This window comes from Pinus tabuliformis, chromosome 7, assembly GCF_031772625.1.
Source record: "Pinus tabuliformis cultivar Carrire ecotype Pingquan chromosome 7, CPIR1, whole genome shotgun sequence".
Taxonomy (NCBI): Eukaryota; Viridiplantae; Streptophyta; class Pinopsida; order Pinales; family Pinaceae; genus Pinus; species Pinus tabuliformis.
In genome coordinates this window covers 2,034,346,081-2,034,358,758 of record NC_142293.1, presented here as the reverse complement: position 1 = coordinate 2,034,358,758, position 12,678 = coordinate 2,034,346,081, and the positions used below count along the sequence as shown (strand labels likewise).

Genomic DNA, 12,678 nt, shown 5'->3' with positions numbered 1-12,678 from the left:
TATAAATAATAAGGAAGAGGTGCATGAGTGTCAGTGGACAGGTGATGGAGACCCTGCGGTTGCTTTTGTGCATTATCGATTCATTGTTGAGGAAGAAATTCCTGTAGTCTATGTTTATAAACTTTAGTTACAGAAATGTGTGCAAGGAAGAGGGCTTGGCAAATTTTTGATGCTTATCGCACGCAAGAACCAGATGAAGGCAGTGGTGCTTACAGTTCAGAAAAGAAATATATCTGCAATGAATTTCTACACTAGCAAACTAAGATACATAATTTCCAGCATATCAGCATCACGAGTAGATCCACTGATCGGAGCAGAGAAGAATTTGACGCACATCCTTGACACCTGGCCCTTCACTTCAGCCAAAAATAAACAAAGACATCTGTTACCAGAAGAATAGGATTCGTATTCTTATCTATGACCTCAGTTAGTCACACAATGGGGTCTGCGCTCCAATTTTTAGTCTTTTTGGTTAGAGTATTTCGAGGAGAAAGTTGTTCTTTGTTCTATTTATGTAACTTCAGGTGAAACAGCGCCCAGGTTTTTGGGTTGATCTGTTTTCTCCTACAACAATCTTATTTAATGTATTAAAAATCATTTGCAAAAGTAAGAGAGTGGGAGAGAGAGAATTCTGAGAGCTGGTGGAGAATAGAGAGCTTTTATTGTACAGTCTTTGACATAGATTTTAATGAAAAATACAGCTCTGACCCCTGAGATTCCTATGGTATGACAATTTAGCATAAGTTTTCCTTCTGTTTCATATGTAACCTGTTATGTTTTCATTTCGCTTCATGATCATTTCCAATTGAACAAATGAAGTGTTTAGGTAGAATTCATAATATTTTATGCTCTGCCTATAAGTTTGTTCATATTTAATGTTTTCTTCTGTTTGACAAGGATTCATCCTCTATGCCCTTGTCAGCTCCTCAGCAGTCTTGCCATTCCATTTAATCTCAATTTGATGTTAAATTTCTTGCCTACCTTGCCTCAGGGGATAATCTGTGTTCTTGATTACATTTCTCTGCTCAAACAGTTACTTTGCCCATGCAGCCCAGAAAAACCCCATCATTTTATTAAAAACCCCTTTTATTCAATTTACTAGCCTAAAATCAGTTTCTTTTAAAGTCATCTCAGCCCCTTTTAGAAAACGTTTTGCTGAGATAGACCGGAGAGAGCCCTCTCTTGTCCTCGTAGGGCTAGCTACAAGGCTAAGTGGTTTGATGTTACCTTGAGTTTCACCTTCTTCAGCCTGAGGTCAAATTCAAGCGCTAACAGCTCCAATATCGAAGATGGACAAAGAATGGAGATACCAAATTAAAAAAAACAGTACCAGTGAACTCCTTGCGAAAAATCGTGCAAAAATTCTTATCCAAACACCCAAATTGGATAATCAGACCTTCTGCAAATAATCGAAACCTCCTTATTTCTCAGGCGAGGTCTCGGCTTGCTGCTATGGTTAGGGTCTTCTACAAAATAGATTCTGAATTAATCGGCCAATTCTCTCTGCCTTTCTCCGACATGAATGGTCCTTTATATAAGCTAGTAGAAAAATCCCTCAATACCTGGGCAGTTCCAAACAAATGTCGAAGTTTAGCAAGAGGAAATTTCCAACAGAGGTTCTCGGGTCCCTCAATAGTATGTGGCAACAACCCTTACAAACATAGAAAAAACCTCCATCGAACATTCCAAACAGAGCATTCATTTTAAACCTCAAATCTGCGGACAACACAAATAATCGGTGCTTCCCCTAACTCGGTGACTTTAACAGTGAATCGGCATTTTTTTCAATCAGCAGACAGATGTGTGCATGTTACATTAAGCGATGAACACAAGGCGATAAAGGCGGACCCATCGGAAATTATAAACTGCAGTATAATAAATATCACATCCAGGATCCATCGCAAATCGCAATCCGCGAATAAACCAAAACCCATACATCAACCACTCTGTGGACCCATGAGTATTATTAGCATAATGTATGAAATATCATGTCCGGAAGCCCCATCACAAATCTCAATTGGCGGGGTGGTATTTTATGTGACTGCTCCCGCTACGATCTGCGATTGCAATTCATCGCATCGCAACCTCCCTTGTTCCGAGGGCCATCTCCTTAACATTCTATGATGTGTGATTGCGATATCCCAAACTGCAACCTGACTCTACAATTGGGATATATTGCATCGCAACTTGGCTTGCTCCCGGGACCGATTCTTTCACCTTCTTCTTTTGCGATGGGCGATTTTCCTAGAGCTGCGACATTTGACTTCTGCGATATGTGATATGTGGGTCCAATGGAAACCTACCACTTGGCGCTTCCCCATTCGTTGAAGAGTCTTGCCATGTCATCTTCTCATGTTGCCTCCCCGAGTCAAACCTAATCTTTGACTTGCTCTAACTTCTTCATATGAACTCGGATTTGAGTGTCGTTCATACTGTAGGAATCAGGATGATGATAACTTCGATCCAATGCTAAATTTATCCAAATTTTATAAGTTTAAGTTTTGAGCCTTCTTACCATGCCACTTGTACTTTCTAAAGATCCACCTAGATCAACTACTCACTAGTTTGTTGCATTTCAATAACTTGGTTGACTCTCTTGATAAGATCATTTGGTTTATTCTGCATCATGACTAGCATAGAAAGTGGAACATATATCCCAATTTCTATTTAGGTAGTCTCTTCTAGCCACAGTATAACCGATATAGAGTCTTTGTGCCTGCGTTAAATGGTGTATTCATCTCAGTGCGAATACCTACGATTGAATGTACAAATATCTACGTTGATTGACTTGTTGAATCTGTATTCTATGTGTTTAAACGTCAGTTCATTGGTTTGTTGAGGCTTCATGGAAATGGAGATTGTGCTTTCGATCATTCCTTATATATGTAAGTGTCGGTCATTCATTATCATTCGATGGGAATTTCACGATATTCGATTGACAATTAGACGTGCCCTTTCATTCTTTGAAAGAAGTAACTGTCAGTCATGAATTATATATGTAATAACACTAGATTCAATTTTCTAATCAGAATGCATGCTCTTATTATATGAGAAAGATTTTACTTCTAATTACAGAGGAGAATATGATATAATATTTTCGTTATAGCTAACAGAAACTTAAGCATAGCATCAATGAAGTGTTAAGATAATCCTCTTGAAGGGTATCATGTTTTGAAGCTCTTGAGAAGTTGTTAGGTGTTGTAATCTGCTAGAGCTTGTCTAGTCTCCCTTTCTTACAATTGTTAGGTGCTAGAATCTGCGAGAATTGTAGAAATTTGTAAACCTTGGGTGGAAATGGCGACTCACAATCAAAATTTATTGTTCACAAATCATAGGATGCTTTGCGTGATGTGAGAAAACCATCATCTTCATCTTCAAAGCCATCAACTTCGAGGCATAGTGGACACGACCCTGTTATTGAATTTTTGAACTCCCCCTTCATGTATCACTGCAGGTATGTTCGATTGAGCATGGATGCTAACTAATATGCACAGGTAAGTAGTTATGATCAAGATTTTGTATCTTTTCTTTTTGGTTTCCATTAGTTGCTTTCATGTTACCAATATCCTAGCTATGTTGTAACCTTTTCTTTTGTTGCCTTAGCTCCTGCTCCTGCTAGTCTTGCTACTGACTCTTGAAGTGACTCAAATGTTGTTGATGGTTTATAGGGGAAGAGAGCGAGGCGGAAACGATTCACACAACTTCCTCATTTCAGTCTATGCCACTGAGGCCAAACACCAAGTTGAGGAAGAGAATCTGATAGCTCACGTTAACTAGTTCATGCAAGATAGAAATTCATAGTTTAGCCAACTCACAACCATGATGACCATTATTCAAGCACAGATGAATTCGATGAATTTGATGGGAGCAAGTTTAAGGACTCTCACTAATGAGCGTGAAGTTTCCAACCTGAAAAAACATGTGAAACAATAGACACCACAACAACATGCAGTAGCTGGCACCCCAACATGCACCACGTGGTGTACCACCTAGAAGAGTACTTTAACTTAGCATTATAACATTTCATAGCATTTAATATCGGCGGAATAAGATGGTGAAACTATATGCACCTAAAAACTTTGGTTATAAGTGATCAAGAGGAATAACAAACACGTAAATTAATGTTTTAACATCGCCATTTGATTATAATAGTCTGAGTCGTGTGCAGGGACTAAAAATATTGAATACATAAAGATAGGGAAAAAACACACTTTGACCCATAAAATATATATATGATATATGATTTGTACAATATATTAATAGATCATATTTAAAAAATAAAAGAATGAAAATATTAAAAATATTATCCTATAAAGAAAAGATTTACAAAATGATATGGTCTCTTAAAAATCTACATGAAGACACTCTGGTTCTGGTGTTGGCTTGATGATTGGCTTCAAACCTCGTGTATGAGCTTGGAACATACAATAAATTAAAAAAAATTAAATTAAAAGGAAAAAGACCAAAACCAAAGTTACAAACAAAAATTTTTATCCATATAATGGACAAATTATTTGTAAAATATGAAAAAACGGTAAAGAACACCAGAAAAGTATGGTATGCATCTAGCCAATCGGGATAGTCGAATGTCAACACTGTGTATTCTTTGGGATAATATCTAGATCAAATTCTTGTAGGATCCGAGTCAGAATCTAGCCCTATACTGTGGCTGAGTCCTATATTTATGTATGGACGAAGATTGTTATAGTGCTTAATAATTCATCTCTCAGAAAAGGAAATGGTCAAGCAATCAAATCATGTAGATCTCATGCATGAAAAAATTGTAACTCGATGAGAAAGGAATGCGTTGTTTGATAAAAGTTACACTAAACACTCACCGAAATCGGATTCTGCTGAGAAGGACTCTACTTCACATTCGTCGAGCTGCTTGCTAACCATATTTAATTGAAGATGAAGGTGCAAATCAAACTTGGGGGGAGGGCTAATTGGGGAAGTAGAGCCTTCACTGGAGGATCGAGGAGCTTATGACTCCTAGGTCATGAATTTGATTAGGTTTGGACTATGTGAAGACATATTGGAAGAGAATGTAAGGAAAATGAGGCATTGACAAGCAATCTTTTCCTCTCAGAAATTTAGTTTTGGACAAAACTTCGACTACTGATACAGAGCTTGAATATGGCTATAGAATTGACTTCTAGCCAAATGACCTAGGGATTCCAAGAAAATGTTTTTGATAAAGAAAACTTTCATTTGAAAGACATTGAAGACCGCAGAATTGAAAGCCATGTTGCTGGATGAATTGTTTAAGGTTCATGCATGCCATCTCTTATGTTTCTTCATTAAGTAAGATTCTGAAGGGGTGTATCTTCCATGGTGATATTTTCCACTTTCCCCTCTTTTTTTTTGTTTTTCTTCAAAATAAAATAAAAAATAATTGGCATTACATTTATAACTTTTCATAAATATCCTAATTGGATAGATACAAATTGTTTATCAAATCACTAGAGCTAAAATATTTCAACATTTTTCATGTTTTACGTGTTAAAATGTAAGCTTAACCCCTTTTCTCTTTAAATCTATATCATCCAAAAGGAAATTAGATAAGTTAGGTTATATATAAAATGAAAACATGTTTTGTTTTCCATAGGATCAAAAAGGACTATTGCACTAGATTTTGAATTGAATTAAGTAGTGGTATTTAAAGGTGGAAGAACTTTCAATCCTCTAACATTGGATGTGAGGGTGCAAAAGAGTGTTGATTGAAAACTAGGGGAGTTGTTTTGAGAGGAAATATTTACGGCTTAATTAATTAATGCAATTTGAAAGAAGAAATATTTGTAATATTTTCATAATTATTTAATTTTTAGAAATATTAAAACAAAAATTTGAAAATCTAATAAATTTTTAATAATGAATTAAAAATATTAGTTGAAAGTTAAGTTTTTAGGAATACTAATAACATATAAAAGAGAATATATACTAACAATCAAATAATGGTTTTTTAATGTAAGTATTTATTGGCCAAAAATCTATTCAATATTTTTTTTAAATCAATTAAAAATATTAGTTGAAAGTTCAATTTTTACAAACATTAATAATATATAAAAGAGAATATATACTAACAATCATACCTCATTTCATTTTTTAATTGTATATTTGTCAAAAAAAATTGTTGCTTTTATTTAAGAAAAGAATTTATTTAAGGGTGCAACCCATGAAAGATTAATTATATCAGATGTCTAGAAATGCTTCTTCAAGGGTGCAACCCATGAAAACTCGTGGAGTTATTTATACAACAGTAAGATGAAAAATATCCTAAACTACTTTTACAAAAATAGATTATTTACACAATAAAAAATAAAACTATTTGATGATCTCGCACTGCTTTAATGCTGCGCTATTTGATGACTATCACTGAAAAAGTTTAAAAGTGGTTGAAGATGGCTGACTGTTCCCTCAAAAGCTGAATGTTGTTCAATTATCCTTAATCAGGTAAATCTGTTAATTCTTCTAGTGTTTCTTATCTCGGATAGAAATCTTTGTTATCCTCCTTTAAATTTCATCCATCTCAATGTATTTAGTAAAAGTGGGCTTTACCAAAAATATATGCTTGATTTCATCGAGGATGAAGAAAGAATCCATGAGTGTTTTTACTATGAGAGCTGTATACTCTGTCTAGTTCCTCTATTTTAACAGTCAACACTCTGCGTGAATGTTTTTCTCTTAGCTTTGTGTGTAATGGTCTTCTTCTGAATATAGGCTTTTCAATAGGTTTCTTGTCGAGTCTTGAAGTAAACAAGTTCTGCGACCAATATCAGAATTGTTTATCTAAGCTCTAGTCTTCGGCTGATTACCTGCAAAACACAACAATAATTAAGAAAACACAGGTTCGGCAGGAAAGGCGTTTGATGGCTTTGTTTGCACAGGGATGCATGAGGAAGGAGTTGTGGCAACGTTCTGAACGTAATTGGAGGTCAAATGGCATTGCAGAGGTTTAGGGTGGCGCTGAAGGGTTTAACGGGTTTTATTTGTGAAACGGGTGAAAGGCATGAAAACGAAGGTTTTTGGGGTTTTAAGCTTAACGGGCAATTTTTTGAATATGGCGCGAATGTTTGGATAATCGACGGTTTATCGGGTTGGTGGGGAGGCAATATTAAGGGTCGTCGCACCACTTATGAGGCGAAGGGGGTTTTGAGGAGGGGTCACTCGATATACCTCAACACGTGACACGTAGCCTGAGAGGGGTCAGGGAAAACCACTTTATTAGGCAAGGATTATTCGGCCATCGGCTGATATGGATGTGGAGCATTGGATTAGGCGGAATTTGATCTAACGGTAGCCGGGCGAGGGAAGCAAGCAGGAGATAAAGCATGGGCTTAGGGAGGGACCAAGTGCTTTAAACCTTGCTGGTATGGGTTTATTTAAGGTTAATGACGGGTTTAATATGATCGGGCAGAGCTTACATGGAGCAGCGGTTGTGGGTCCGAGTGATTTAATGAATAAGGTGATAGTGTATTGCAAATCACACTTTCTTCCACCCAATAGTTCATTTACTTATGAATTATGCGATGCGATATCATCCAATGGTTGAAAGCGTTATCACACATCGCACTTTCTTCTGCCCAATGGTTCGTTCACTTATGAATGCGATGCGATATGATACTTCAGAAAATTACCATTTCAGCATCTCAAACTTTCACATTTCTCCCTACCCTTATATTCCTAACATTTTTACTTATCCTTAGAGAGTGCATTTGAACTAGCAACCAAATGTTTTATTTTTTATGAACAATCTATCTCTATACCTTATTTCTTCGATTGAGATAAACTATTGAGCAAATTTATTTTCTACCTATGAGAATTAATTTAAAACAAATATAATTATGATGCAACTGTATAATTGAATAGAATAACTATTATTTTCAAATTGAATTTAGAACAAAGTAGTGGCATTTAGATTTGCAACACTTTGATAGTTTATTTCTTTTTATTTTCTGTCTAACATAACATTTTATTTTGCCTTTATTTTTTAGGGCATCAACCCTAACATTTTCTTTGATATGGACATATTTATAAAAATATTTTCCCAACATTTTTTATTCAATATTGTTTTTGTCCATATCCTATCTTAACATTTTGTAGATACATTTTCATTTTTTGTCTAATTTATTCTAACTTATCAAAACCAAAAAATGCTACAACATTTCCACCCTTATTTCAATGTAGATGTTCAATAATAGCAACCACACCTTATTTCTTATATCTTTCATCTCTACTTCATTTTTATTTTTAATCTATAAATTTTAACATTTTATTTATAAAACAACTTCATTTACTAGTAATTCTATGCATACTATCAATATATACATTACTTTGTTTCTCATCATAACTTCTACTATCAATTACTTTTTACAATAAAAATAAGTGTTTTACGATAAAAACAAGTAATAAGCAGCAAGGCTACCTATTACACTTGTTTACGTATGCTAATTATTTAGCTTTTTGATACACTTGTGTAATGCAAATTGGTAACAATATCTGACCTGTACTGGCCTCTATAACCTCTAACTATTACACTTGTTTACGTATGCTAATTATTTAGCTTTTTGATACACTAGTGTAATGCAAATTGGTAACAATATCTGACCTGTACTCGCCTCTATAACCTCTAACTAGGTTCGGTGCAAACACCAGCAGCGATATGGCAGCCAAAGCTACTGTAACAACCACAACTACAACCAAAATTGAACTTAGCGACGCACGGTTACCTATTACACTTGTTTACATCTTGTAATTATTTAGTTTTTTTGATACACTTGTGTAATGCAAATCGGTAACAATATCTGACCTGTACTGGCCTCTATAACCTCTAAGTAGGTTCAGTGCAAACACCAGCATCGATATGGCCGCCAAAGCTATTGTAACAACCAAAACTGCAACAAAAATTGAACTTAAGGACGCTTCCCTCTGCAGGACAGGGACACTGTTAGGCAGTGTAGGATATGTATCTGGTGGTGGCATTATACAATAATCACCGTTGAAGTACACCATCCGAGGAAATGCCCATCCCTGTTTGAAAGTGAATGTCTGAGAATTCTTCTGGAGGAGCATTTCAGCCTGGACACTCCCCGTTGGTCCATTTTCCATGAGCAAATCGTTGATATATTTGAGTCCCCAAAATAATGCAGTATCATCTGCAAAAGCATCAGCACAGGCATAAAAGAATGACTTGGGAATTTCAGTGCAAAATTGATAGTTGTCATTTAGAAGCAGAAAGAAAGGGATAAAGCTGTAGTGGCAATGGGTTACTTACTCAGAGACAGAGACCCATATGGAATCAGTGGCTTGTAGTTGAATCTGAAAACTCCAGTCAAATTGTCAAGATTTGGATGCCTAATAATAATGTTCCAGTTACTGTAATTCATTCTGTAATTAAAATTTATAACAGTGACTTTGACCTTCCAGTACAATTTATAGTTCTCCTTGACGTGCCAATGTATTTGAATTGGGCACATGTGAGTTGTGCACTGTAAAAGAGTTTTGTTGTTCTGGGGTGTGTCTATACCCGGTGTCTTGAGATATGGGGAATCTCCCCTGCAAGACAAAAAAATTTCTATGATCTCTCTGTCCTGCCCATAAAATTGAAAACGAAAAGCACCCAGTAAAAGTTTGGTAGAATTGGCATACTTAATACAATTGCCCGGCTGACTGATACTGTTCTGGCAGGCACAGGAACATTCTGAACAGGGGACAACAGTGTCGCTGTAGAAAGATGACAAGGCTACACAACAGGTAGGAGCATGATGAGCTATAAATTGTGAATATGCGCAGGTCATTTTCCAGGTCACTGCAATAAATTAAACCCAATAATCACATTAACCCAAATGCATAGAAACTGGTTTGTCATGAACATTGGCGGTTGTATATTATGTAGATTAGCATAAATCAATTGAACTTAATCCCAATTCAAATGTTTGATCTCAATTCTATTTATTAATCTCATTTCTATTTATTAGACTGAAATATTCAAAAAAGAATCTGCAATGAAGAAAAGTATATTTGTTAAATTGAAATATTTCCAAAATCTACGAAGATAAAAATAGCTAAATAAATCTATCTAAACCTATTTAGATTAGATATGTCTCTAGGCTGTGTCTCCCCAAATTAAATTAAAATATTTCCAAAATCAACCATGAAAATCAAGATAGCTACATAAACCTATCTAAAATGTGTTTATGGAGTGTTAAAGATGAATGTGCCTACTTAAAGCTTGAGTGTAGCGGTGCCCCGTTTGACTGGTAAACTTGCTGGGTTTAACGACCTTGGCAGGACCACAAGTATATCCAGGGCCAGGTGTATTGAGAGTGAAATTCTGGGGCAAGCTAACAGTTGCAGCACTCGTCCCACCGCTGCCAACGGTCAGTTGGAAGGCTGCCACCGATGTGGCAGGATCCTGGGCATAAGCTGATATGACTCCCCCTCTGCAGCAATTTGCAACTTGCTGGTCGTAAGGAGTTTCAGGCGTCAGATCGACAATAGTAGGATTCTTCATGCAACAGAAGGGAACGGTGCCCTGATAACCAGAGCAATCGCCTTGCTCAGTGGCCTCTGCACCAATCATCGACCATATTGTTTCATTCTCTGCCCATGTCCAGCCCAACTGCCACCCGGGACTCTGTATATGTCTGTACTGCTGATAATTCGACAAACTTACCGTTGCCTGCATATCATCAAAATCCCACAGAACCACCACCATATCAATATGTTTAATTACAATAAAGCATATGTAATCTCCATTTTAATACAGGTAGGGTTACTCACAACATAGCCATTAATGGTCCAAGAGATGATGTCCCATTTGATGGTAATGTTTCCATTTGGGTCTAGAGGATCAAAAGCATCTGCAAAAAACCCATATGGTTTCAGACATTATTAGTCTACAGGATGATAGGATATCATATTCACTGTGTAAATTTACATGTGAAAGCATTGAACTGTGGTGTAATTTGATTCTGGGATGGTAAAAATATTTTAGTCATTTTTATTTTTGGAATTAAGGTTTTTGTGATTCATATTGATTTAAGAGTAAATTTTTAGATAAAAATGATATGGGAGAATTTTTGCTACTCATTTCTAACTATCGAGTATATTTCATTCTCAAAATAAACAAGTAAACAATAAAATATACAGATCATTTTGCCTCTGAAAGAATAGAGTTCCCAGGTTAACCTAAAAAATTCAGTGATTTCTTAAAAAAAAAGTCAACGAACCTGCAAGGATGGCTGAAATAAGTATTAAAGCCAACATGAACCATAGAATACCAGATGATGCACTTGACTGAGTACCCCATTTCCAGGTGAATGTGTATTTAGAGGCTGAGCGTTTCTCCATGAATACCAACCTGTTAGTCACTGACCGTCTTTCTCTGTTATAAAATAAATAAACACCACGAGAGAGGCTCTTGTTCATTCCAGTCAATGCTTTTAAAAGATTAGAAGATTATTTTAAAGGAAATAAATTTTCTAAGATAAATAACTGATTGTGAATAGATCGATCTTCTTCAGTCTAATAAAACAGAAAAATGGCTGACTAATAACCTTTAAAAAATGACCGGCAGATGTTTGAAGTCTGAGTGCAGTCGAGAGTTTAAAATTGAGGTGTAGACGTAGTGCATGAATTCGTGTGAAAATGACACCTCCTTACAGTATTTTGGTTATTTATTAGTCAATTAAATTTGCAGAATAAAATATAGTCATTATTATGCAGCGAACAAGTAAAGTGTTTCATATTGTATACATTGGGATGTCAATTTCTATACATGTTACTTTCTAGTACCATACGTTCTGTACTTTCTAGCATGCAACGTGCAACTTACTGTAACTTTAGTTATTGAGACATGTCACATTAAAATTTATTTGTCCAATTATCCAGATTTTCATTGACACAACCACAATCACATATTGTAACGGTTATTGAGACATGTTACATTAAAATTTATTTGTCATTATTTAGTGTGGTTCATACTGTAATTTTAATAATTAGTAATTTAAAAAAATAATTAGAAAAAAGAAATTAAATATATAATTTTTTTAGAAAAATAGTAATTTTATTCATAAGACAAAATAACATTTCGTAGATGCTAAGAAGCATATGTATATGGTATATTTCTGTTTTCAGAGAAACCAAACAACAAGAAATAAAAGATCAAAAATAAAATACTATTCTTTTCTCTCTTTCTTTTTCTCTACCTTTCGCCAAACTCAAGTGTTGTGAGTGGTAGTTACAATGGATAGCTGATTTTAGTTTGTATTTATGGGAGAGTCTTTGTCAGAATCAGAGCTTTCTGATCCGTGAGTTCGTTTGTTGCCTTATATTTCCATTCATGTTGGCTGGGATTCTAGTTGCTCAAGGGGGGTTGCTGGGGTGGGGTTGCTGGGGTCTTCCTCTTCCTTTAGTATGTTGTTCTCGACTTTTTCATCATCCATTTCTGCTTTATTCTCTGCTATGTCTGCTTCTTCATCCAAGGGGGTTGTATATTGCCATCCTTTTGGCTTTCTCTATTGCTTCTTGTTCCATTTGGGAATTTGTTTTGCTTGTGGAAAGGTGTTATGGAGGTGGGGTGTTTGTAGACATCCACCGCATTGGAATACTGTATTTTCGTAATCTAAAGGTTGTGTCCACTGTGTATTATTGAAATTCAGTGTTATACTTCCTGGT

The 12,678-nt window shown here is 35.6% G+C and overlaps 1 protein-coding gene across 1 annotated transcript; it reads right to left on the bottom strand.

The window, feature by feature from the left end:
* Positions 1-8,528: 8,528 nt before the first annotated feature.
* LOC149256665 (COBRA-like protein 4) lies at positions 8,529-11,429 on the bottom strand. Its single transcript, XM_089457489.1, has 6 exons — positions 11,232-11,429; positions 10,783-10,862; positions 10,225-10,681; positions 9,649-9,808; positions 9,275-9,555; positions 8,529-9,155 (listed from the first exon to the last, which is right to left on the bottom strand). Exons 1-6 carry the CDS (start codon positions 11,350-11,352, stop codon positions 8,743-8,745), a joined length of 1,512 nt encoding a protein of 503 aa, XP_089313615.1. The 5' UTR covers positions 11,353-11,429; the 3' UTR covers positions 8,529-8,742.
* Positions 11,430-12,678: the final 1,249 nt, after the last annotated feature.

Excerpts from the sequence above, each read along its gene's own strand:
- LOC149256665 (XM_089457489.1), bottom strand. The coding sequence starts at position 11,352 with ATGGAGAAACGCTCAGCCTCTAAATACACATTCACCTGGAAATGGGGT. Across the intron at positions 10,682-10,782 it reads GGACCATTAATGGCTATGTT|GCAACGGTAAGTTTGTCGAA; the intron begins GTGAGTAACCCT and ends GATGATATGCAG. Across the intron at positions 9,556-9,648 it reads CAGCCGGGCAATTGTATTAA|GGGAGATTCCCCATATCTCA; the intron begins GTATGCCAATTC and ends TTTGTCTTGCAG.